Genomic DNA, 27,002 nt, shown 5'->3' with positions numbered 1-27,002 from the left:
AGATTTAGATACTATTTCTTTTTCCAAGAATAAGATTTTTCTGCTTAATTCACCACTGCTTCCAAGACTGTATGCCTTTACTTGCATCTTGCCTGAAAAATAGACTATACCACAGTCTTATCTATCAGCCTAATCCTGACATGCAGAAACATTTTTCAGATTTCTTTTGATCTCAATAATGTTACCAAAGGCTGGGGGTCTGTCTTGACCTGAAATTTCAGACCCATGAAATCGTCTGTGAGTCCTTCGCATCCTCATTCAACTTCAAATGAATCCTCTTCTGTGGTTGCATATCTCTATTCAGTCTCTATCAAAGCTCTCAAATGTAAAACATACCTATTTTTATGTTCAATAAATTTGCACTTGAATAAGGACTGCCCGTAGTCCGGTGGGCAAAGTATTTGTGGCTACAATGGTGAATAAGAGTGGACTGTAACATGTTAAAACATCAGTAGAAAGTAACTTCTAATTAATCTTATCAATTGTCGAAGTTTATTCTTGAGTCTGATACCATTGCTGACCATTTTTCAAAAACTCTCTTATGGGTTGAGTAAATCTGGGTAAGTTAGAGATTAATTTTCACAATTGATTTACCACACCTAAGAAGCACTGTACATTACTTACACACTTGGGTGTGGAAGATTCACTAGATGGTCCCTTTCTTCGTTGGATCCACTATGATGCTTTGTTCTTGGAGAATGTTTCTTCAAAAAGTAATTGTAAATCTGAGAATTGGCATTTCTCATTCACTGTTAAAGGCACTGCAGAGCACAGACTTTACATGTTCCTGATTGTCTGATCATGTTTGTGTTTTGTTTTACCATGCATTTGGGGTGGAATGATGGCTCAGTGGTTAGCACTGCCACCTCACACCACCAAGGACCTGGGTTCAATTCTAGCCTCGGATGACTGTCTGTGTGGAGTTTGCACGTTCTCCCCAGGTCTGCGTGGGTTTCCTCTGGGTGTTCTGATTTCCTCCCACAGTCTAAAGATGTGCAGGTTAGGTGGATTGGCCATACTAAATTGTTCATAGTGTTCAGGGGTGTGTAGATTAGGTGGGTTAAAGGGGTATGGGCCTGGGTGGGATGCTCCAAGGGTCAGTGTGGACTTATTGGGCCAAAGGGGCTGTTCCCACACTGTAGGGATTCTATGATTCGTGGTAGCAAATGGATTACTGTTTTCTGTTCAGGGTTCTAGCCATTGTCCTTTGGAAAATCTCTGGTGCAGAAGAGATCCCAAACAATAGACTATTGAAGTAATATCACCTTGATAGCATAATAAATGTGGCCATAAACCTTGACTCCTCATCCAAGGTTATGTGCCATACTAAATTCCTGGCGCCAAGTTTCATTAAATACTTGTTTGTTGTCAATTTTCCCACCTTATCATGAACAGATGAAAGAGCATGGATTTCCCTCTTAACTCTTATGTTTAACTGAGTGAAAGTCGCACACAAGTTTAGATCCCCTCCCTTTCAGATAAGTTGCTAGCCCTGAGCATCATCATGTCAGGTCTGTCACTGGTGATGTGATCTTGCTTTCAATCATGCTGTCTAACTGGATATTTTCATTTCTCATTAAAGCATGAGGAATTTCCCTCGGAATGTACAACCACATGTGTTTAACATTGCCTGGCAGAGTAATGCAACATTTTTGCTTCAATTTGCCTAAACCTTTGAGAGACTGGAAATTCTTGCCAAATTCTCCCCTGTCTTCACTCTAAATTATTTTACTCATTCTCCCTAAGAGACCTAGACAAATAAATACATTTCTGCTCAACAATTAGGTATTCTGATTCTCTGGTGTATATATAATGTTTCATTGTTTTCTTTTGTTTTCTGTGACAAAGCTTCATGCTGATTTACCTACACACATGAAATCCTGTGCCTCCCAAACTTTGAATTTTTATGTTGGTCTGACTCTCACAGCCTTTCAGCATAGCAAACTGTCTGCCAGTATGGAGACAGCTGCTCCTTTGTGGAGTTTAAAAGCTGTTTCAAACTCTTGTGTATTCATTCTGATGGTCCAGAAACTTTTTTGATTATCTTTGACCTCACATAGGAAGGGATCTACAGACCTCATATTGCATCAACTACTATACAGACTCTAATTAATTCATCCTTTAAAGCTTCGTACCTGCAATATCCTGCTGGGTGATATGAATCTGTCAAAACAAAAAGACTTTGATTCTCACCAAATTCTGAGATCACTGATTGAATCTCACCAGTTTTATCACCAAATTTTTTTATGGATAAAGTAAATGTCAAATGTTTTAATGAAAGCATCAACTCTGTAGTATTTTCTCCCATGCTCTGTCTTACCAGAACATCATTAGATATTAAACCTACGGCATATAAAAATGTGTTGACTTGTGTTGACTTTCTGACATTGTTGTGTGCTGTCCACGTTATCAAATGGTTGGGGTAATGTCAATGTCTCTGTCAGTGCTATTAATCCCTATATTTTCAAGAGACCAAAATTAGAGGCATGCTAGTAAATCAGACGGTTGTGGAGCTGGAGATGATTAGAGACCAACCTAAGTGAGCACGTGGCTTTCTCCTTCTTGCTGTTGAAAAGTTCCAGTCCCGTGTTTTCACCCATCAGTGTAGGACAGGTTCATAGCTAGACCTCGAGATTTTCCAAGGTTCTTTTTCTCACCTTAAGAATCTTCTCCTTTTCTACCTTATTTTTCTCAAGTATTTGTGGTCTTGGCCTGTCTGCAGAGTGTTCTTGCCTTTTACTCAACTTCATAGTTTTCCAAGATCCTGTCCTGCCTTCAAAGTCTTCCTTTTCTATGTCAACTTTTGGACTCTCTCTTTTAAATTCAAACCTTGGCTCTGGATGATTTTTTTCCCCCCTTCACAGCTACCATGCTTTGACTTATACTTTAAACCAATACTACAAATGTGCATTGAAATACCAGTTTGAACTATCTCATGATGTGGGTGTCTGCACATATACTGTCCTTGAGGCTGTTTTCTCTTTATCTGTACGTAAAGCTCTTCCACTCCATATGTAGCATAACCCTCCTTTATTAACACCTGTAAATAATAAGATCTCCTATACAGCTCTTGCATCACATACTCATTCTAGATGATAGATTTCTGTCTCTTACTGATATCAGAATCATACAAGAAGTTAAATCATGATTTTCATACATCTCAATATATTAAGAAAGGACTTCCAGAACTTAGGGTCTTGAAGTTGAAGAAATCAACACCAATAGCAATTAAGATTGGTGATTTTCAAGAGACCAAAATTAGAGACATGCTAGTAAATCAGACGGTTGTGGAGCTGGAGACGATCAGAGATTGGAAGACCATAGACAATACACTATAGAAAGTCAGTCAGGATTATGCTAGAAAATAAACAAATACTCAAGGCAAATATGAAGGGAATGGAGAGTTTTGTTATAAGGATAGGCTGGATAGGCTGGGATGTTTCCACTGGAGTATCGGAGGTTGAGGGGTAACCTTATAAAGGTTTATAAAATCATAAGGAGGATAGATAAGGTGAATGGTAAGCATCTTGCTCCTAGGGTGGGGGATTTAAAAGCTAGGGAACATATTTTTAAGGTGAGGGAGAAAGCTTTAAAAAAGACATGAGGGACAACTTTTTTTTACACAGAGTGGTTTGTATGTGGAATGAACGTCCAGAGGAAGTAATGGATGACGATATAGTTACAACATTTAAAAGACATTTTGGATAAGTATATGAATAAGAAATGTTTAGCAGTACATAGGCCAAGTACAGGCAGGTGGCACTAATTTAGTTTGGAATTATGGTTGGCATGGACTGAAGCGTCTGTTTCTGTGCAGTATGACTCTATAAATTTGCCAATATTATGCCGGTGGAATTAGCATTGTTGGAGATGGCAGGTGTAAGTGACCATAAGTTCATATCAATGTCTAATATGACACAAGGTTGCCATGTCTGGTTCAGCCTAAGACAATGACCAGGGAGAAGAATTGAGTCAGGAGATTGGGATCAGATTTTTTAATAGCAGTGGAAAGCAATATCTTCACTCTTCATGTCACTTAACTGGAAGACATTTCTGCTTATCCAGACAAATTGTGGGACAACAAAATGATAATTTAGTGGCAATGGAGGTCTTGAAAGTGACGGTGGTGACATGTAATTAGAGTGCTTCTGGAAACTGACTCTGTATTTGCAGGTGTGGCTGACGGGCAACATGTCAATAAGAAAACAGGATGAAGAGTGAGGGTTAGCTCACTAGAGTTCTGCTTGAAACAAAGGTCTACCATACCCATACTGTTTGAGATAGAGTTGTTTAGGGACTAGTGAATCTTAAATACTTACGATTTAAGTGGACTTTGTAGTGTGTGTGTTGAGTTAAAGGTGTAGGTGATTGGAGATTTCCACTGTTCAAATATGACCAATTTGCCCAATATCTCTTGACTGCTGCAAGGATAATTTTTGCAGCGGCAAACATTGCATCGGGTTGTATCAAAACTCATCCCTCTGCCATTTTAGCAGTGATTTTAATCTGTTTGCTCAGTAAGAGTTTACATCTCTTGGTTTGACAGTCACTCATACCTTGTATTATTACATAAAGTTTTCCAAATATGTTTCATCTTGTCCATTCTATCTTATATTTTCCTGAAACATCAGAACCACATGATCCACAACCTCTGTAATCACCCCACACCACATGTACTCCCAAGTTCATAGGTTTAGCAAAAGAACAAGCGGGGAAATGAGAATTCTGGGTGATTAACTGTTGGAACATAATACCTGAAAGTGTGGTAGAAGCAAATTCCAAAGGAACTTTCAAAATTGGTCATTAACATGGGGAGAAGTCATTTGCACTCGTTGGGGAGAAAGCTCAGGTACAGGATTAAATTGGATTGCTCTTTGAAAGAGCTTGCAATTGCAATTGGTGGAAATGGCCTCTTAATGTGCTGCAATATTCTATTACTGATAGATCTAACTTGGAGGTTTCTCCCTTTGTGTTGCTGTTCTGTTGGGCATCAAGAAGTGCAGAAGTGCTGCTAACAAATTGAGGGTATGCTGGGAGTATTTTACACACACACTGTTTAAACCATCTGTATGTAGGAAAACAGTCGGTCTCTATATAAATCTTCCCAAAATTTCCTGAAAACAGAGATGGGATCCTTGTCACTCGAATACAGGACTGGTTATGGGGACGGATTGGTAACATTTGAAAGCTAGGGTTCGGCTCCCCCAGTGCCAAGTTGTGAAATTGAATTCAGATAAAATTGGTCATTTTGGGGTCTAAAAGTAACCAATGAAAGCTACTGTACAAATCCAGCTAATTTGCCATTATTCTCCAGGCGAGGGAGACTTTGCCCAACATGTCCAGCCTACATGAGATTCCACTGTGTGATTCAAGGAGAAAGAACTTGCATTTATAGAATGTTTTTCATGGCCTTGAGACATTCCAAAGTACTTTACAGATGTATTATGTGCTTTTTGAAGTGTAGTCACTGTAGTAATGCAGGAAATATGGCTGTTAATTTGTGCTCAGTAAAAATCCAATAAACTGTAATATGGTAATAATCAGATAATCTGTTTTCATGATGGTTCCGGAAATAAATGTATGTCTCAATGTCTCAGTTCTTCAATTAAGATCATTAACCACTCACATCTACCTAAAAAGACAGAGCAGATAACTTCCTCATCTGAAAGATGGCATCACTCAGTTCAGCACCCCTGCACTGGGAGAGTCTGTCTAGATTTGCAATTAAAGTTCTAAGAGAAAGACTTGAACGCACAACCTTGTAACTCAGAGATACAAGTGAAACTCTTGATGCTTAATTAAATGGCTTAGTTAGCAGTTAATTGTCAGGGCTCCTAGTGATGAGCTTTAAGTGTACCTTTTTTGTCTATTTTCTGCATAGCATAACACATGAAGAGGCATGTATCCTATCACTTCCTGGTATACTATCTTAGTGTACTACCATTGTTAGCCACTGCTCAGTGGATAGCACTCCTGCATTTTAGATGGTCAAGCTTTTGTATCTTACTCTAGAGAATTGAAAACAAAATGATTCCTGACAATCTCAGTGCAGGGAGTGCTTCACTGTTGGAGGTGCTGTCATTTAGAAGGCACATCAAACCGAGTCCAGTTTACTCCTCTCAGCATGATGTAAAAGTTCCTATGGCACTTTTTCAAAGAGCACTGAAGAGATAAAAGCTGGAAGTGTCAGAAATAATAGCAGGTCAGGCAGCGGTTGTGCAGAAAGAAAGACAAAGTTTATATTACAGGCCAATAAGCTTTCATTAGAACTGAGAAAAGTTAGGGATCTGCTGGGGACTCAGCAAGTACAGATAAGGGGGGAGGAAAGGAGAGGACAGAACGAAAAGTCTTGAGGGAAGAAGGCAAAAGAGATTTTATAAAAACAGATGGTGGAACAAGGCAGACATTCTCGACAGAGCCTTTGGCAATATTTATAACCAACCAAAGTCATTATAGTTATTGGTTATTACCTCGTGTTTGTTAGTGGGAGCTTGCTATGCAAATTTTGGCTGCTGATTTCCTGCATTACAACAATGTTTAAACTTCAAAAGTGCTTCATTGGTTCAAAAGTGCTTTGGAACTTCATAACATTGTGAAATGTGCTATATATTTATTTCTTCAAATATTTTCTTCTCATTTTGCATTAAAATGTAAAGATTTGCCAAAGCATCTTTAACTGGTGACATTATGATGTATCAAATTACCACAACCACTTCGACATACCTTTGCAATTCCAGGTATATTACCAACCACAGTCTCTTTTTTCATATCTTTAGTCAGCAGGCACTGTGCCCACACAGAGAGAACTAGGCCAGATTGTCTAGCTTCAGCAGAATTAATGAGACATGTCGACATTTACTTCACCAATGCCAGCTTTAAAACTAGATCCCCGTCTAGCTTCCAAGTTTAACTCCAGCAACACTTTCTGAGCACACATCACGATATTCTTGTGTAGCAAGTCTTCAAAAAAGTCAAATTGGTGAGGAATAAGTGAAGGCTAAAATCAAAGGCGCACTTTCCTCATTTAGATGTGCAACCTCCTGTTAAACAATTAATCAACATCGTCGTCAGAAATGCTGAACTCGTTCTTTTGACTTTGTCATCCTGTTCACAGTAAAATAACACTTGCCTTTAGGTGCTTGCTGTGGCTCTGTGAGTAACATTTTTGTCACTGAGTCAAAGAGTTTGGAGTTCTAGCACTACTCCAGATATGTGAGTGTGTAATCTAGGCTGACATTCTAAAGGTAGTACTGAGGAAGTCTTATACTGTTGGATGAGGACAACCACACTCAGTGGGTATCATTTTTTAATGACATTTGAACTGCAGTTCTGCCTGCTGTTTTAGTTAGATGTAACAGATCCTAAGACAGTTCCATAAAGTTAACAGCAGGGTGATGTAGGATATTTGGCTACTGCATTTCCAAATGTGCAGCTATACTTCAAAAGTACTTTGTTGGCTGGAAAGTACTTTAGGACATTGTGGGATCACCAAAGGCACTCCATAAATGCAAGCTGTGGAGATGAGCTTCTGATTTCAAATTCACAGTGCTACTGCGAGTCCATAACACTGCCCCATCGCAGCTCATCACCACTCATTTATTACCTCTGGACTTGACTATTACAGCACACTCCTGCCTCATCTTGCACATTCTACCCTCCATAAAGTTGGGGTCAACCAAAATTTGAAATTATCTGTCTGTTTATATGTCATTTCCAATGCCCCCTCGTAAAGCAATATCTTGCTTTTAAAATTCTTACCATTTTCAAATGCCTCCGTGTGCTCCCTATTTCTGTGATTTCCCCCAGTCCCATAATACTTCAAGATGTCAACTCCTGTAATTTTGGCCTCTTCAGCATACTGTATTTTAGTTTTTTTCACCATTGATGACTGCGCATTTAGTTGTCTTAGTGCAAAGCTCCAGAATTCCTTCCATACACTTTTCTACCTTCGTACCTCACTCTACTCCTTTGAGATACTCCTCATTCCTCTCTTGAGATGATTCTTAAAACTTACATCTTTGACTAAACTGTTGGTCACCTGATCTATTATCACCTGATGTGTCTCAGTGGCATATTTTAGAGTCCTAGAATCAGAGAACTTTAAAGCAGGGACAAAAACTCTTTTCCCATCCTGTCCTTGCCAGTCATTAAACGTCTATCTATTCTAACCCTATTTTCCAGCACTTAGCCTATAACCTTGTATGCTGTCGCATTTCAAGTGCTCATCTAATACTTATTAAATGTCTTGATGGCTCCTGCTTCTACCATCTTTTTAGGGAGTAGATTCCAGATACGCACTTTCTCTGGGTGAAAAAGCATTTCCTCAAATCCCCTCTAAATCTCTTGTTCCTTACATTAAAATTGTGACACCCAGTTCTTGGCCAGTCTACTAAGGAGAAAGGATTTTCCCAATCTACCCCATTTATGCCCCTAATAACTTCATACACCTCAATCATGTCACCACCAATCCCCCACTTCATGTTTCTTTGTTTGTTTTAGTTTATAACATGCCAGTGAAGCACCTTGGGACATTTATTCTCCTAAAGGTGTTATAGGAATATAAGTTGTGTCTTTTGTTATAGCATCTCATTATGCTGAAACATCACATGGTGCTTTATTCAGGACGAATTGACCTGAGATACTCACTGACTGTTCCAATGCAGAGTAGCAATAGCAACTTAATAATTCACATCTATATAAAAGCACCTATTGTGATTTATCTTGATCTGTTTCCACAGAGGATTTAGAAGTAACAGTTGCATTTACGGATTATGTTGTAAAGAAAAATCTTTCCACCAAGTTCAAAAGATAAGCAATGCAGCAAGTATGACTGAAGTGTTAACACTTTAAAAATCTTTTCCTGTAAATGACAATTGATTCTTTCATCTAAATCTACAAGGGATAAATGTGTCTCACTCCCAGTGTGTTGGTAGGACCTTGGTTTTGGGATCTTGTTTCTGATCTATCAGCAAAAGCTTTAGCATTGTAATCCATTGTTGAATTGTCAGCAAAGCAAGATTTTAAAATAAAAATGAATCAGAAGGACAGTAAGTAGCTCAGTTTTTTAAACAGAAGGCTGCAAGCATTTTCACTGGACTCGTAAGAAAAATGCAAGTGTTTCTCCTGTTAAAGTCAAGCAAATCTGTATACAGATACAGGGAAGCATATCATAATGATTACTTTGCCATGTTCCATTGAAAAAAAAAATTTCCACTGGCAAATAAAGTGACCCTGATCATAACTGATACTCTATCACTCACTTGCAGTGAAATAAAGCAATTAGCTCTTTTATTCATTTCTGTCGTTGTCTTATCACATGATTTATCAATCTACCTTCAGGAAAGTTGAAGGGGCACATGTAAAAGACAAATACTCAGTTCAGATTATGTCCCTAGACTATGTTAACGATTTTTTTAAACCTCTAGAATTCTATCACTAAACCTGTCTGTCACTCTGCCTCTCAATTCTCCTTTTAAGATGCTCCTTAAAATCTACCTCCAAGCCCAAGTTTTCCTAATATCTGCCTCCCTTTGCATAGAAACATAGACAATATGTGCAGGAGTAGGCCATTCAGCCCTTCAAGCCTGCACCACCATTCAATATTGTCATAGCTGATCATGCAATTTTAGTATCCCATTCCCACTTTCTGTCCATATCCCTTAATCCCTTTAGCCACAAGAACCACTTCCAGCTCCTTCTTGAATATATCTAATGAACTGGCCCCAACAGCTTCCTACGGGAGAGAATTCCACAGGATCACAACTCTGAGTGAAGGAATTCTTCCTCCTCTCAGTCCTGAATGGCTTACCCCTTATTTTTAGACTATAACCCCCTAGTTCTGGACGTCCCTAACATTGGGAACATTCTTCCCACATCTAGCCTGTCCAGTCCCATTAGGATTTTATATGCTTCTATGAGATCCCTCCTCCCCTTCTAAATTCCGGTGAGTACAAGCCCAGTCGATTCAGTCTCTCCTGATATGTCAGTCCTGCCATCCCGGAATCAGTCTGGTTAACCTTCACCGGACTCCCTCAACAGCAAGAATGTCCTTCCTCAGACTAGGAGACTAAAACTGCACACAATACTGAAGGTGTGACCTCCTTGGTGTCTGATAATACTTAGCTTTTTAATGAATCAAGTGCCATATAAAACAAGTGTAGACAATAAATTATGTAGATGTTCTTCAGAATATAAAAGCTACGGCACTCACTTGCAACCATGGCACTGAAACTCTAATGGTATGTACGGAAGAATTGAATTTGTAGCAGAGCCTGATTCCATGAATCCAATAAGTAACCAACATGAAGGGGAACACATACTGTGCTGAAATTCTGTCCCCATAGAGCATAGAACGGTACAGTACAGTACAGGCCCTTCGGCCCACGATGTTGTGCCGAACTTTTACCCTAATCTGAAGGTCTATCTAACCTCCACCACTACCTTATACTATCATCCATATGCCTATCTAATAGCCGCTTAAATGCCCCTAATGAGGCAGACTCCACTACCCTCTCTGGCAATGCATTCCACGCCCCGACCGCTCTCTGAGTAAAGAACCTACCCCTGACGACTCCCCTATATCTACCCCATCTTCTGCACTCCCTTTGATTGAAAAAGGCATGGTGACAAATGGCATGTTCAATGAAGCATGCATTTAGGGATCATTTGAAGAGGTACCAAGGCACAATAACTTATTATACAAGGCTAATGACTCTATCACAAAAGTGAACAGGAGGCGTCGAGTTAGGAATTCCAGTCTCCGAGAGCAGGGGGAATGAGCTGACATTCAGAACACATGGAATAAAAATTGAGGGCCTTGAAGACAAGTGCTACAATTTTGAATGCAATCCACCGGGTGATGGGGATCCAATAAAATGTGGAAAGGATGTAATATATCAGTGGTGAAATGCCAATGGCTATTTGTGATCTTCATATTTGTGACCTGTAGAAGATAGCTGACTGCCCAGATTATGTTTGACCACGTTTGATGGATCTGATAGAAAGCATGTGCTCACATGACTCTATTACAGTAGCAACACGAGTGGGAGAAATTATTTGCAAGGACAAGTTTGCATGGACAGTTGCTATTACAAATATATACATAGGAATTTTGAATAGAATGATAAAAAAGGATAAATTAAACAGGATGTTTGTCTTTAGAGACTGAATTAAGGCTGTGTGCCCTCCCATAATCTTGTTCACTTGGTCCTCTGTGTTTGTTGGAATAGACATTTGCCTGAATTTTCCTAATGACAAAGAACATTGTTGACTAAAACATAATGGCACTAGAGTCCCAATTCCAGAAGCAAACTCCACGGCCCACCATTTTCACTGGGGTAATCGAAGATGCATTGATCTTTGCACATGCATAACTCATGGAGGCAGCTACTCACATTGAAGTGCAGCTTACATCAAAAATAAAAAATTACCCTAGTGGGAGATCCAAAACATGATTTTTAGGCTTTCCACTTTTCGGGTGAAGTTCTAAAGCTACTGCAGAAAAGGTCTTTTTGGAGAATAAGGTATCCTTTTGGATAGGTCTAGGAAACCTTTAAAGAGGTAAGTTGCCCCTTGGAAGAAGACAATTGCCATTAGGGATTGCTAAAAGTAGATGTGAATATGTGTTAAAGGTAAATAAACTCATTGGCAATGTTAAGCTCACTTGAACTGTCAAAGTGTGAAGAGAACTGTCAGGTAATCATAATGGCTAAATCTGTTGGCATTTACATTTTTTGGGGAAAAGTTTCTGGGGCTGCTTGTTCTTTCATTTTGTTTATTGATATATGCCTGAAGTCTATCAATACAGGACCTGTGCTGCAAGATTGTTTTCACAACCTGTCATTATCTTGGTCAGATGCCTGTCAGTTCATCATCTGATTGACAGCTCCAAATGGTGATCGTCTTTGACGTGGACCTATGATTACAAATGTTTGTTTTCATTAGAATTAGTTTGTTCAAAGCACTTAAATGTTGTTTTTTTTAAGTCAATGAGAGTTTAAAGACATAAGGAATTCATCATCAAAAGGACTTATCTTATTTTGTCTCAGCATGGGTCTAAGTTCTTTCCATGGTGGGTAGTAGGTGAGTTGGCATGGATGGTGTTGGCATGGGAGAAAACTGATGGGTGGCATGGGTTGGCATGAGTTGGCACTTCGTTGAAATAGGGTCTATTATGGGCCAAGGAGTTATGTAGAGGGGCATAACATAGCATAGAGCATTTGTGGGGCTATGGGCAGTGCTTAGCAGAGCAGTGATTGGCATGGAAGATACCAGGAGCCATAGGTGCAAGACGCAAAGTGATTGCAGGTTATATTGTAGCATTGATAGCTAGATAATGTCTCGAGATGCTAAAAGTGGCATGGATGGGGAAATGGGGTGTGTGTGTGTGTGTGTGGGTGGGGAGGGGGGGAATGGTGGTGAGAATTAGAAGACCATTATTTACTGTCTTATTCTACAGCTGAAACAAAGTGCTGGAGCATCAAGGCAGAACTTTCCCACAACCCTCCTTTGCACCCGCCTCCTTCTAAAATCTTCCCAGTGCAGCAGACCCATTGCCAATAATGCCCACCACTCCACCCAGCCCATCCTAACCCAGAATGGAAATTAGACCATCATGGGAACTTGTTCCCAAACCAGGTTTGTGGAGGTGTTCTCCTGACTTTGGTATGAAAATTCAGACCATGGAGCAGAATAGAGAGTCTTGGGTTAGCTGTTAGTTGCATGCTTTGCCTGACTTTCGTTAAGGAAATTGTTGACAAGCTCGATCACGACTAACCTAAAGATTAATCTCATGTGTAAGTCATTATCGATTGACTAATGCATGTACCTTGGGCCTCAAAAAATGCTTTAAAAACCTACGTGTACCTCATTATCACAAGGTGGCTGGAAGACAAATGTTATAAAGTATTGTTTAGATCTCACGAAGGGGGAATCCGTAAACTCAGTTGGCTGGACAGCTGGTTTGTGGTGCAGAATGATGCCAATAGTGTGGGTTCAATTCCCACTCCAGCTGAGGCTACCATGAAAAACTTTCCTTCTCAACCTCTCCCCTCACCTGAGACGCGGTGATCTTAAGGGGAAACCACTATCAGTTGACTCTTTCTCTGTCTCTCTCTCTCTCTAATGAGAGAGCAGCCCTATGGTCTGGTAAGACTATAGCAACTTTGTTCAGACCTCATCTTACATATCTGATTCAACTCGGTGCACCATACCTCAAAAATATGAAATAGTTCTTTAAAATGGCATAACATTGATTCACCAAAATGGTGCCTAAAGATTTAACTTATGAGTTTGTGTAAACTAAGCGTATATGCCCTTGAGTACAGATGATTAAAGGGTGACCTACTTGAAATGCTGAAGGTGATTTGGAAGGATTTATAGAAGGTCATATTTCCTCTTATGGGAAAAATCCAGAATAAAGAAAATGTCGCATTAAAATTAGAGCCAGGCCTTTCAGGGGTGATTTCAGGAAGCACTTTTTCACATGAATAAAATCTCAAACTTGCTCTCCCAAAACAAAAGCTGTTAAAACTGCAGGGCAATTGAAAATTTCAAAATGGCAATTGATAGAATCTTTTGTTGGCTAAAGATATTTAAGTGTCACAGAAGCAAGGTGGCTGGGTAGTATTAAGAGATAGGTCAGCCGTGATCTTATTAAAAAGTAGGACAGGTTTGAGGGGCTGAATGGCTTCCTCTGGCTTCTATGCAGAAAATCACCTCTTAATGTCATCATAAGACATGTGCAGAGCTGGGAACACTTTCAACTCATACAGTTCAAGATTAGCTACCCAACTGTAATCCAAGTTGCAGTCTGTTTCCAATTTCAAGTCCTACTCAAACATTCAGAGCATGGAACCAGCCATTACTAACTGCTGGAGTCCATGGCAGTTCCTGGAAATGAAGCATAAACTCATCCAACATAATGTAAGCCAAAACAGATTTGCTTCACATAATGCTGCCACCAATCACTAGCATAAAAATCTTTGTGGAATACTGGCTTTAAAATATTGAAATGATTTGTTAGGCTTTAGTGAAATGGATTTTGATGGAATGGGTTAGACTCTCCACCATGGCCTATTAACTAAACTTTTGCCAAAGTCCTTTAGCTCAGTGAATGTTGTGTATCAAGTTACTGGTAGTGTGAGCTGTTTGCGGTGTGATGTGGGAAACAGTGCATGATGGGACCTGTCATTCACTTAACAAATAAGTTTTTAGGATTGTGAAAGAAGCATTGGAATGACCGAAAAGGAAATCAGTCAAATTAGACTCAAATCATGCTAAGAAGAGGAGAAATAAAGTGAGCAAAAGACAGAAAGGATTAAGAGGGAGAGAAAATTCGACAAAATGGAAAAGTGGGATTTATTTTCTTCTTCAGATTAAAATTGACATTTTAAAACTCTGCTAACATCAACAGCCTAAAGGAATGAGACTCCACATTTTTAACTGTTCACATTTGACAGTCATTAATGATAATCCCACCGTTAAGAGGATACTTAAATTGTTAATTACTTGTCTGATCTCTCATGGACAGTTAATGGGATACTCACATGCAAATCTAATAATTTTATGAAACTCAAATGAAGGCTTAAGATGCCAATTCTGTGAAGCTAACAGCAGGGTGTTGCAAATCATACAAACATATGAATTAGGAGTAGATGAGGCCACTTGGCTCATCAAACCTACTGCCGCTTTTAATAAGATCATAGTAGATCTGAGCAACCTCAAGTCCACTTGCCTATCAATCCAATATTCTTTTGAGACCCCTATTAGCCTGAACAATATTCAATGACCCAGCATCCACCATTCTCTAGAAAAGACAATTCCACGAACTTATGAACCTCTGAAAAATAAAAGCATTCTCCTCTCCATCTTAAATGCAATATCCCTTATTTTAAGATGTGTCTCTTCGTTATAGTCTCTCACACAAGGAGAAACCTCCTTTCAGTGCCCAATTTGAACCACATCCTCAGGATCTTGGGTTTAAACAGGATGCTTTCATTTTTTGTAAATTCTAATAAATACAGACCCAACCTGTCCAACCTTTCCTCATCCTTGGAATCTATGTAATTTTAGCAAATTAAAATAACTGCATCTTTTATCTTTCCAGCCACTTCTTTCAAGACTCTCAGAGGAGTTCTATGAAGATCTGAGTACTTGTCAGCCTTTAGTTAAAATAATTTTCTCAGTGCCCTTTCCATGGTGATTATAATTGTTTTAGGAACTGCCCTTCCTTTCAGCCCTTAATACAGAATTATTTCTGGGATGTTATCTATATCCTGTATAGCGATGACAAATGCAAAATATCTGTTCATTTCATCTGCCATTTCTTTATTTTCTAGACCCATTATTTAGAGGAACCAATGCTCACTTTATTTATTCTTTTCCTTTCTAAATACCTGCAAATCTCTCACTGTCTGTTTTTATATTTATAGTTTGTTTTCTCCTGTACTTACTTGCTCCATCATTATTATTTCAGTCATTCTTTTCAAAATATCCTGTCCAATTTTCTTACCTGCCACTAATCTTTATGGAAATGCATTTTTTTACGTCTTTTTTGATAGAACCTTTAACATCCTTAGTTAGTCATGAGTGGCGAATCCTTCCCCTTGATTCTTTCTTTTCAATATGTCTTTATTGCGTGATATGTTACATTTTTCTTAAATGCCTGCCATTGAATCCCTACTGAGTTATCTCATAACCTAATTTCTCAACTTACTTTAGCCAGTTCTTTCTTTACTCCCTCATAATTTCCTTATTTAAGTTTAACACACTTGCCTTAGACACACTCTTCTCTCCCTCAAACTAGGTACAAATTTAAAATGTTTTACAATTATCATTACCAGGAATGAACTTCACAATGAGGTCATGAATTAATCCTATCTCATTGCACATTACCAGATATGGAATAGTTTGCTCTCTGGTTGCATCTAGCACATTCTTCACTAAGAAACTGTCCCAAAACACACAAATTCACAATTTTTGGGATATCCCTTCCTCGTTGCAGGTTTCTGGACAATTTACTTGTTAATAATTATCAACATTGTTATTTTTAAAACAAATTCCAGTCAAAATTATTATCATCAGGTCATAACCTTGGTGTAGTAGATAGTATTTAAGCATCTAAATTAGGAACTTGAGCATTCATGCAGTACTCTATTAACTTTAAGCAACAATTCACCATGCTTTCCCAGTGTGATTAAAAATTTCCCATTGTGCTATTGGGAAGAACAATTGCAGTGTTCTACTAGATCAACATTTATAAATCAATGGGCACCAAAATTGATTAACCTGGTGTTACACCTCACTGGGGTAGCATGCTGGGAATAAAAATTGACTATTCCCAGAGACATCTCAAAAGTTAAAGATTTTACCAAAGTACACAAAATCCCCGATTTACTTGTCTTTGTAGTTCCAGGTTGACAGAAAACATGGACTAGATTTTTGTACTTAATGAGAACTACCATTTATTACAAGTAGATAGATTCTAGCTACAGGTCAATTATCAATAGATAACTCTACTAGTTAAAGCTTTAACTCATTTGTAAAATTACACCAGACAGACATAGACATAAACAAACAAAAAAAATAGTGTTATGATTATTAATGGAGAGGAACTGCAGAAAGCTGCAACAAAGAGGACTTGGGAGTACTTTTGTATGAAATACAAGAAAGCTAACACAGAGGTGCAACAGATAATCAGGAAGGATAATGGAATGTTGGCCCTTGTTTCAAGGGGGTTGGTGAATAAGACTAGGGATTTCTTATTGCAACTGCACAAGGTTTTTAAAATTCTTGATTTTTAAAAGAGTCTTTTTGCCATTTCAGTCCACAATCAAAAATACAGATCAATAAAAACGGGGTGTTTGGGTGGGAGGGGAGGAAACGTCTGCAAGAAGAGTGGGGGAGCAAAAGATTACAAAGGGAGTTACAGAGGAGGAGGTGAAGGCAGCAAGGGCATTTATGAAGAACAGGAGGCTGTGGGAGGGATGTGGTGGTACGGAGGAGTAGACTACAAACGGATTATGGGGAAGAAGAGGCAGTAAAATGAGTGGGATGAAGAAGGATTCTGCAAAATTGATGAAGGGTAGAAACAAACTGCAAGAGTAGGGGAAAGGGAGGATGCAAGGGGTTGGGGAGAAGAAACCTGCAATATTTCTAAGAGGTGAAAGAGGATGTAAGTGGGTTTAGGGAGAGGGAGCCTACAAAGGGGCAGGGAGAACATTTTCTTAATGGTAACAAATAGTCACCAAAGTTGGAGCCAAGAAATCTTAAAATTGCTGAGAAAATGCATTTCTTGTAAATGAATGTGAAATCTCTTGTCTACAGCTGCATAAGGTCAGGAGATACTATATGGGGAGAAATATAGTGGATGCTTTTGTAAGGAATACCATGTATCAATTAAAGTTAAATCTGAGATTGAGATCTGAGATGCCATAAAAAGGGTAATAAAAGTTGAGATGTTGTAGCTTTGAGCATATGAGACCTCACAACTCTCTGGAAGGAGTGTGGTTTTATTTTTGGTTGATGTATGTGTCAGTTATTTAATAAAACTTGCTGATTCTTGTTGTCATATGTTAATTTAAATAGAGTGATGTCTCTGATATGAATGCTTCCCTTGTGTATTGTGGCTTTAACTTTAAGGAGGGTTGATAATTATTAAGGAGATTGATGAATTCTTCTAATTCTGCTTAGCATAAGTCCCAAATACCCCATATGCTAACACATACGGAGAAAGCATTGATACTAAGATGCAGCTGTTTGGTATCACCTCCACTGTCAAATATAATTTTAGTTGGCACTGTGTTCATTACAAAAGCAGCCACCATATTTATTCCCACATTGTATCTCCTGATCTTATGCAGCTTTGAACAAGAGATTCCACATTCATACTCCAAGTTTGCTATCATCTGCAAAGTTTGAAATATGACCCTATATGTTCCAATTTTCATGCTAATTATAAAATTACAAAAAAAAAGCAGCAGTACTAGCGCTGACCTTTTGGAAATGCCACTGTCTACCATCGTCTAGTTTGAAAAACATCCAGCTCCCACAACTTGCTGCTTTCTATCCTGTGGAGATAAGGCTTAATGGGTATTTAGATCAGCCTCTGAGATATGCTATGATAGAACTGTGAGCTCAGTAGACATGTGAGAGAGACTCTGCTAGCAGGTTGGAACTACAGCAGCTCTCCGGGGAGATACCTGCAGCAATATCATCTCGTATTTACAGTTGATGAATACTGTCTGAAGAAGTGCTTTGAGATCTGTCCTGAGCCAATCTGAAGAGCAGATGAACCTATACTAAAAAATATTCTAAATTAAATGTTGTATTGAAGCTGACACTGACACTGTCTATTCCAAGAACAACAAATCTATATGTACCTTATTCCTGCGTTCCCTTCATCAGTTTTCTGTTCATCAAAAAATTCAATTAAATTAGTCCATTACAATTTACCTTTTACAGGTATGTATTGGCTCAAAGTGATAGTGAGAATAGAAAAGCAGATGAGGATGGTTCTGAATTTGAAATGTGCACATTAATTAGAAAAGGCAGGCTAGACCAAGCCAGAGAACAATGAATTAAACGGTATTTATTTCAATGCAAGGGGCTTTACAGCTAAGGCAGATGAACTTAAGGCATGTACGGGATCATGGAACTGGGTCATTATAGCTATTATAGAAACATAGCTGATGGAGGGACAGGATTGGCAGCACAATGTTCCAGGTTTTTAATGCTTTAGAACGGGAGGCAAGAGAGTTGGTGGGGGTGGGGGCAGGGGGTGGGGAGGTGGGGGAGTGGGGAGAGAGTAGCATTTTTGATTAAGGAAAACATTACTGCTGTACTGACAGAGGATATTTCTGAGGGATTGCCCAGTGAAGCTATATGTGTGGAATTCAGAAATAACAAGAAGATTATTGGTGGGATTGTAGTTTAGCCCCTCAAAAGTCAGAAGGAAATTGAGGAATAAATATGTAGAGATAGCTCAGATATATGTAAAAATAATAGGGTCATAATAGTAGGGGATTTTAACTTTCCAAACATAGACTGGGGCAGTCATTGTGTTAAGGGCTTGGATGCTTGGATGGTGATGAACTTGTTAAATGTGTTCAAGAAAATTTCCTTTATCAATAATATAGAGAAAGAGCAAACCTTGACCTTTTCTTGGGAAATAAGGCAAGGCAAGTGACTGAAGTGTTAATGGGGAACCACTTTGGGACCAGTGATCATAATTCTACTACTTTTTAAAATAATTATGGAAAAGTATAGGCCTTGTATAAATGTTAAAGTTCTTAATTGGAGTAAGGCAAATTTGATGGTAAGAGACAGGAACCTTCAAGAGTTGATAGGAGGAGACTCTTCACAGGCAAAGGGATGACTGGTAAGTTGGAGGCTTTTGAAAGTGACAGAACGAGAGTTCAGAAGCATTATGTTCCAGTTAGAGTGAAGAGTAAGGTTGGTAAGAGTAGGGAACAATGGATGAATAAAGATATTGAGGCTCTGGTCAAGAATGAGAAGAAGTCATATATTAGGTATAGATAATTGGGATCAAGTGAATCTCTTGAAGAGTATGAAGAGTATAAAGAGCGTATGCGCGTTCTTAAGAGGGAAATCAGGAGGACAAAAAAGGGATATGAGATAGCCTTGGCAGATAACATCAAGGATAATCCAAACAGATTCAGCAAATACATTAAGAACAACTAGGGAGAGAATAAAACTCCTTAAAGATCAGAGGGTGTGATAGTTAGTAGATTTAGACAGTTTGTTATACCATAATTTCAGTCAAATAGATGGGTGACCATCAGGTGAGGGAGGAAGGGAGTTCAGAGTCTCCTGTGGCTATTCCTGTCTCAAACTGATGTACTGTTCTGAGCACTATTGAAGGAGATAGTGTCTCAGAGGAAAATAGAAGTGGCTGGCAGATCTTGGGCACCAAGAATGAATCTTATGTTAAGCAGAGTTTATCAAGATTCAAGACAGTAATTATTATCAGGGATTTTCCTGTCGGGGGGTACTGACAGGACATTCTGTGGCCATCAGCGTGAACTAAGGATTATCCTGGTGCCAGGATCAAGGACATCTCAAAATGGTTGCAGCATAATGTCAAAGGGGACAGTGAGAAGCTTGTTTACACATTGGTATGAACAGCATAATTAGGGAAAGGGTCGAGGCTTTGCAGTGTGAATGTAGGTAGTTAGGTAGAGATTAAAAAGCAGAACCTCAAAGGTAGTAATCTCTGGATTACTCCCGGTGCCTTGTGCTAGTGAGAGTAGGAATAAGAAGATAGGGCAGATAAACCAATGGCTGAAGAGATGGTGCAGTGGGCAAGGATTCAGATTTTTGGGTAATTGGGATTTCTTCTGGACCAGAAAAGATCTGTTCAAAAAAGACAGGTTTCACCTGAACTGGAAGGGGGCCAATATCCTGGTGAGGAAATTTGCTAGTTCTATTTCAGGATCCTTTAAACTAGTAGGGAGTTGGGTAGGGGGATCATTTGGATGAGAATTTAGAAGGCATGGTTAGTAAGGTTGCAGATAATACTATAATTGGTGATATAGTAGACAGTGAAGAAGGTTATCTAAGATTACAAAGAGGTCTTGATCAATTGGGTCAATCAACTGAGGAGTGGCAGATTGAGTTTAATTTGGATAAATGTGAGGTATTATATTTTGGTAATACAAACAGGGATAGGATTTTTTTGGTAGGGCCCTGGGTAGCATTGTCAAACAGAGAGAGCGAGGGGTTCAGGTACATAGTTCTTTGAAAGTTGCATCACAAGATAGACAGGGTAGTTAAGAAGGCTTTTGGCATGCTTGCCTTCATTGCTTAGACCACTGAGTATAGGAGTTGGGACGTCATGTTGACGTTATACAGGATGTTAGTGAGATCACTTTTGGAGTACTGTGTACACTTCTGGTCGCGCTGCTATAGGAAGGATATTATTAAATTGGAGCGGGTTCAGAAAAGATTTACCAAAATATTGCCAGAAATGGAGGTTTTGAGTTATAAAGAGAAGCTGGATAGGCTGGGACTTTTTTCACTGGAGCATAGTAGGTTGAGGAGTGACCTTATAGTGGTTTATAAAATCATGAGGGGCATAGATAAGGTGATAGCAAAGGCTTTTTCCCTAGGTTGGGTGAGTTAAAAACTAGGAAGCATATTTTTAAGGTGAGAGGAGAAAGATTTAAAAGGAACCCGAGGAGCAACTTTTTCACACTGAGGGAAGTTCGTGTGTGGAATGAACTGTTAGAGAAAGTGATGGATGCAGGTACAGTTAACACATTTAAAAGACATTTGGACAGGTAGACGAATAGAAAAGGTTTAGAGGGATATAGGCCAAACGCAGGCAAGTGGGACTAGTTTAGTTTGGGAAACTTGGTCAGCATGGATGGGTTGGACCAAAGGGTCTGTTTCTGTGCTGCATGACTCTGTGACTCTGATTCTGTGAGTCAGTCACACCTCTCCAAGTGCCTGTTAATTTCTTCCCTGATTATTGTTTCTAAGACCTTACACACCATGCTGAGGCATAGAGAGTTTAAGAGAGGAATAGTGTGTAAGGATTGTTTTCTTTGCAGCATAGTCGGCTGAGGGGGTACTGACTGAGGTGTATAAGGTTATAAGAGGCATGGATAGGGTGGATAGAAAACAGCTTTTCCCTTTAGATGAGTCAATAAGGAGATGACATAATTTTAAGATAATGTTAAGATGAAGGGCAGGAGAATTAGAGGGTAAAATGTTTTCTCCCAGAGCATGATGGGAATCTGGAATGCACTGCCTGGAAGGAAACTTCACAACCTTTAAAGGGTACACAGATGAGCACTTGAAATGTAATATCAAGTGCTAGAAAGTGGGATTCATGTACATAGGTCAACAGAGACTCAAAGAGCCTCCACTGTGCCATATACATGGATGTTGAAACTACTGGTAAAAAGGCACTAGTATCCTTTACACACTTTCTTGATTAAGAGTGTCACATTTGCTACTCTCCAAGCCTTTGCCACCTTTGCCATATCCATGGAAGATTGGAAGATAATGTTGAGCCTTTTCTTGTCGCCACCCTCATTTCCCTTATCAAGCCATCCTGACCAGGTGACTCATCTGCCCTAAGGCATTGTTCACCCATCCATTAGTTACCATCTTAAGTCCTGGGTTGATTGGTTTTTGTTAACTAGAGGTATTCAGAGATATGGGAAAACAATGAGTATATGCAGATAGGTTACAGATCTCATCAAATGACAGAACAAGATCAAAGGGCGAAATGGCCTCCTCCAAACCTCTATTCCTATGTGGCCTAATTAAAGATAATTTGCAATAGTGTTCTCTGCAAAATCAATTATATGCTTCAGACTTTTAATCTAGGTTTTAGAGTTTAATCTAGATTTTATTAAAGTGCTATCTCTATTTTCTTTTACCTCCCCTGAACCCACCCTTCTCTTGCAGATTGCAACCTCTTGCTCGATGGAATCAAGTCATTAAAAATTGTTAAAAAAATAGGTGAGTCCCAAGGTTCTTGGATAAAGGACCCCGTCCGAGATTTTCAGAAGGTTTATTTCTTGAGTGGAACCAATGGCAATGTCCTCACTGAGTTTGGAGGCATCAAGGCTTTCACAGAAAGCGCAAGCAGGAAAATGGCTAAGAGAGTCACCCTCCCTTTTGCCTGGCAGGGGACGGGTCACATAGTGTACAACGGCTACCTGTACTTCCACCGCAACGGCACCCTCAACCAGATTGTCAAGTTCGACATTCGTAATGGGACAGTTAAAGACCGCATGCTTCTGCAGGGGGCAGGCCGAGTGCCCGCCTACCAACTCTCACCATACACCTTCATTGACATGGCTGTGGATGAGCAGGGCCTCTGGACCATCCATGCTGAACCGGATGATAGTGGCGGCACCATCATCATCACCAAGATTGACCACGGCAGCTTGGCAGTGGAGCACTCCTGGGACACCTCCTGCTCCAGCAAGGGAGCTGAGGCGGCCTTTATGATCTGCGGCACCCTTTACGTTGTCTACAACACCCATCATGGCGGTCGCTCTCGTGTCCAGTGCCTCTATGACGTCACTGATGTGGTCACCAGTGCTGATTTGCCAGTCCTGTACTTCCCCAAGCGCTATGGCAAACATTCCATGATCCATTACAACCCCCGGGAACATCAACTCTACGCCTGGGATGATGGCTATCAGACAATCTACAAACTCATCACAAAAAATAAACTGGAAAGTCGGCCCTCTTTCTAATAATTTTCATCTTTTTATCCTAAAATGCCGACTAATGGTTATCATACCTGCAACTTGATCAGTATAATCCACCCAACCCCCAAACAGAATGACTGGCTTTTAGTTTTAATTCACTCAAAGCTTCTCTACCACTGACACAGCACAAGTCATTAGGGTGATGGAATTCTCTCCATTTGGCAATGGGTGCAGCTCCAATAGCACTCCAGAAACTTAATGGCTTCAAGGACATAGTACTTATCTGAAATCCCAATAAATTCCATAAACATTCAATTGTTCCACAACCAGCACACAATGTCAGGAGTGTGTACCCGTTACAAGATACAGCAACCTGCCAAAATTGTTTTGGCAATACCTTTCAAACCTACATCTTCTACCACCTATAAATACAAGAGCTGCAGATATTTGGGAACACCGCCCACCAGCAAGTTCCTCTCCGTCAGATGTCATTGGGACTTGGAAATATATCACTGTACCTTCAATATTCTTTCCTTACAGCGCTGTCAGGGTACCTACACCATAGGAACTCCACTGGTTCAAGAGAGCAGCTCACCTTCAAGGGTAATTTTGGAACATGGCTGGTAATGTTCACTTCATAAGTACATTACTAAGATATTCTTATGAAACAAAATAGGACAGGTAAAACAAAACTGGAAATGCTAATAATACACAGCAGAATACACTGATCATATCTGTATGGAGACAATGGTGGGTATTGCAAAATGTGATCAGGAAACTACTCAAATGTAGACAAGACTGTCCTTGCTGTTCATAGACATCAACAGATCTTCTGTGCATCACCTACATTTCTGCAAGAGGCTAATCTAATCACCTACTATAATTTGTAACTGCTCTGTCTTCCAGAAAGGATCATCCATGAGAAGACAAAAGGAGGAACATCTTGGCCTCACAATTCATTAAATTTAAATTGTTTTGTCCCTTGGTTGTGCATTTTCAACTCCAGAATCAACAGCCAGATAGTTGCTGCCTGTTGCAGAGAGGCAGCAAGTTTAGGTATTTATATTGAAAGACTGTAAAATGATGATGAGGAATAGGCAGTATTTAAGGTCATGTCAACATGATAGTGAGAGGGAACTATAAGAACAGATTCTTGTTTATGTCTGTTGCTCTTCCCTCTTCCAACTCCATCACATCCTCCCGAAATCTTTCAGTTCCCTTAAGAGACATTGCAGACCTTCCAGTTCCTGACCCTGACAAAGGTACATTACACCAAAAAATTGGCTCATCTTTTCCTGTACAAGCTGCTTTTCATTTTGTTTTATGATGATTGATTTTTCTTTGGATCTACTTTTTCCCCACTTTAAAATCTTGTGAAATTGCTTCTCATAAAGATGATGAAGTCTCCACCATGTCTAATAAGAGGTAAGCTTTATACTAGACGATTAATGATAAGCCTTTTCCATCGCAAATGAATTAAATTACAAAGGCATCGCTTTTAATATGTTCAGTGCACAGGTTTTTTTTCAGGCAATGTTATAAGCTTTTAGCATTTAATTAAAATGCAATTAATTTCACTGCTTGATCATCTCCACTCACCTTTTTAAAAATTCGTCTGATTTCAGGAAAATTGAAATGTCTATAAATCAGGGCTTCTCAACCATTTTGCTTTGATAGCCTCTCCCCATATTATAAAAATTCCTGTCCCCTGTTGTAACATAAGTTTTTTTTTCTGTATAAAATTCAGTTGTACAATTAAATGTATACATTTGTCATTAAATTTGCTTTATTTGCATCTTCTCTGCTATGTTGCAGCTTTTCCCCTTTTTGTGATGACATTCTCTTTTTCTCTCTGCACTCTGAAGATATTGTGTAGAATAATCTTTCCAATTTGCAAGTTCTTTGTGGCTTAAGCAAGCATTTTTTAATGCATATACTGTGTAAACCTGCTGCTAGATAGAATTTCAGTTCCCAAATGGTACAACAGACAATAACATGATTGTAACTTTCCCACTCTTGTAAATCCAGTCCTGAAATTACACAGTCAAAATGTACATCAACAATATTTGCATTAATGACTTAGTCAAAAACATCTTATTTGCAGATTCATTGTAAAAAGCCTTGACCAGAGTTTTCCACACAAGCAGCACATGCACACTCTGACTCCAAAAACGTATAAACAAACCCATCCAAATATTGGACTTTGGACAATAAAATAGTAATGTAACTGGAATAGTAATCCAGAGGTCTAGACAAACGCTCTGGTCACATGGGTACAAACCCAGTCCTCCTAGCAGCTGGTGGAAAGGAAATCATTCTGTTTTCTGATCAATGCACCTCTTGATCCACAGCAATGTGGTTGCCTCTGAAATGGCCAAGCAAACTTCTTAAGGGCAATAGGGATGGTCAACAAATGCTGGATTTGCCACATCCCAGGGAGAAAGTTTGAAAACTGCCAGCCATGTAGCTCTGTCTCTGAGTCAGAATTTTCTGGATTCCAGCCTACTTCAGGGCTTGATCCAAGCTGACACTTCAGTGCAGTACTGCAGGTATGCTGTACTGTTGGAGATACTGTCTCTTGAAGAGCCACTAAATCAAAGCCCTGTCTGGCTTCTGAAGAGGAGATGAATTATCCCATGACATGTTCAATCGTCATCACAAAAACAGATTATCTTGTCATTATCTCACTCTTATGGGTTTACAGAGTGAAAAAGAGCAGCACGGTGGCTCAGTGGTTGGCGCTTCTGCCTCACAGCGCCAGGGACCTGGTTTCGATTCCATCTTTGGGCAACCATCTGTGTGGAGTTTGCACATTCTCCCTGCGTTTGCGTGAGTTTCCTCCGGGTGCTCCGGTTTCCTTCCACAGTCCAAAGACATGCAGGTTAATTAGATTAGCCATGCCAAATTGCTCCATAGTGTTAGGGATCTGCAGGCTAGGTGGATTACCCATGGTAAATATAGGGTTACAGGGATGGGGTGGATCTGGGTGAGATGCTCTCAGGAGGTTGGTGCAGACTCAATGGACTCAATAGCCCAATGATTCTATGATGTTCCCCAAGTTTCTCCAGAGACTACACTCCATTGGTTTTGAAACATTTTGACACATCTGGTGGTCATGAAAGTACTACATAAATGCAAGTTTCTTTACTTCACAACTGTAATATCCACAATAGGTCCAACTCTAGCCAGCTGCCATTTTACAAAAGCATTTTTTTTAAATTACAAAGATAAAATTTGCTTAGTGCTCCAATGCATTTCCTCACTCTGGATTTTCCCATCATATGTTGGGGCAATCCACCAACCACACCCACTGCTTCATTTACAGATCAGCTTGATTTCTCTTTCCCTCCATCTCTCTGTTGTCAAACACCAACCGAAGACTGTCTACACACACACACACACACACACACACACAAACTCTCTGATTGACTCTCATTGGAAAGCATCCTTTTATTGGCAAGAAGTCTCAGCTAAAATTTCTCTTCACTCCAGTTTTGATTGGCTGATCATCACATCAGTCATTTTTCTTTGCAGACAACCTCTTGAAACCTTTACTTGAAGCCCGAAGCGGGTGATGGCGAACCCTTGCTTAAGTGAATTTCAGTTTGTACTGTCAAGTATTCAGCTAAGGCACTGGGTTTCTCAGCGCTACAGCATTGCTAAGCCAATTGGAGAACGTGCTAAAGACTGTATTGCTTGAGTTGTTAGATGCCATTGTCTTCCCCAGCTTTTCCGCCAAGATTTGCACCTTTTCCTCCTCAGGATGCTAACTATTCCTACGTGAGTCTTTAAGATAAATTGGCTCCTGAT

The 27,002-nt window shown here is 39.5% G+C and overlaps 1 protein-coding gene across 1 annotated transcript in view; it reads left to right on the top strand.

Moving 5' to 3' along the window:
* Window positions 1–25,996, top strand: part of olfml1 (olfactomedin-like 1) — a 33,781-nt gene extending 7,785 nt beyond the window's left edge. The window contains exon 3 of the mRNA XM_048607159.1: window positions 22,438–25,996. Within this exon, the coding sequence (XP_048463116.1) occupies window positions 22,438–23,237 (800 nt within the window). The 3' untranslated portion in view covers window positions 23,238–25,996. The remainder of the gene's footprint in view (window positions 1–22,437) is intronic.
* Window positions 25,997–27,002: the final 1,006 nt, after the last annotated feature.

This window comes from Rhincodon typus, chromosome 17, assembly GCF_021869965.1.
Source record: "Rhincodon typus isolate 14 chromosome 17, sRhiTyp1.1, whole genome shotgun sequence".
Taxonomy (NCBI): Eukaryota; Metazoa; Chordata; class Chondrichthyes; order Orectolobiformes; family Rhincodontidae; genus Rhincodon; species Rhincodon typus.
This window is presented reverse-complemented; position numbering and strand designations above follow the sequence as displayed.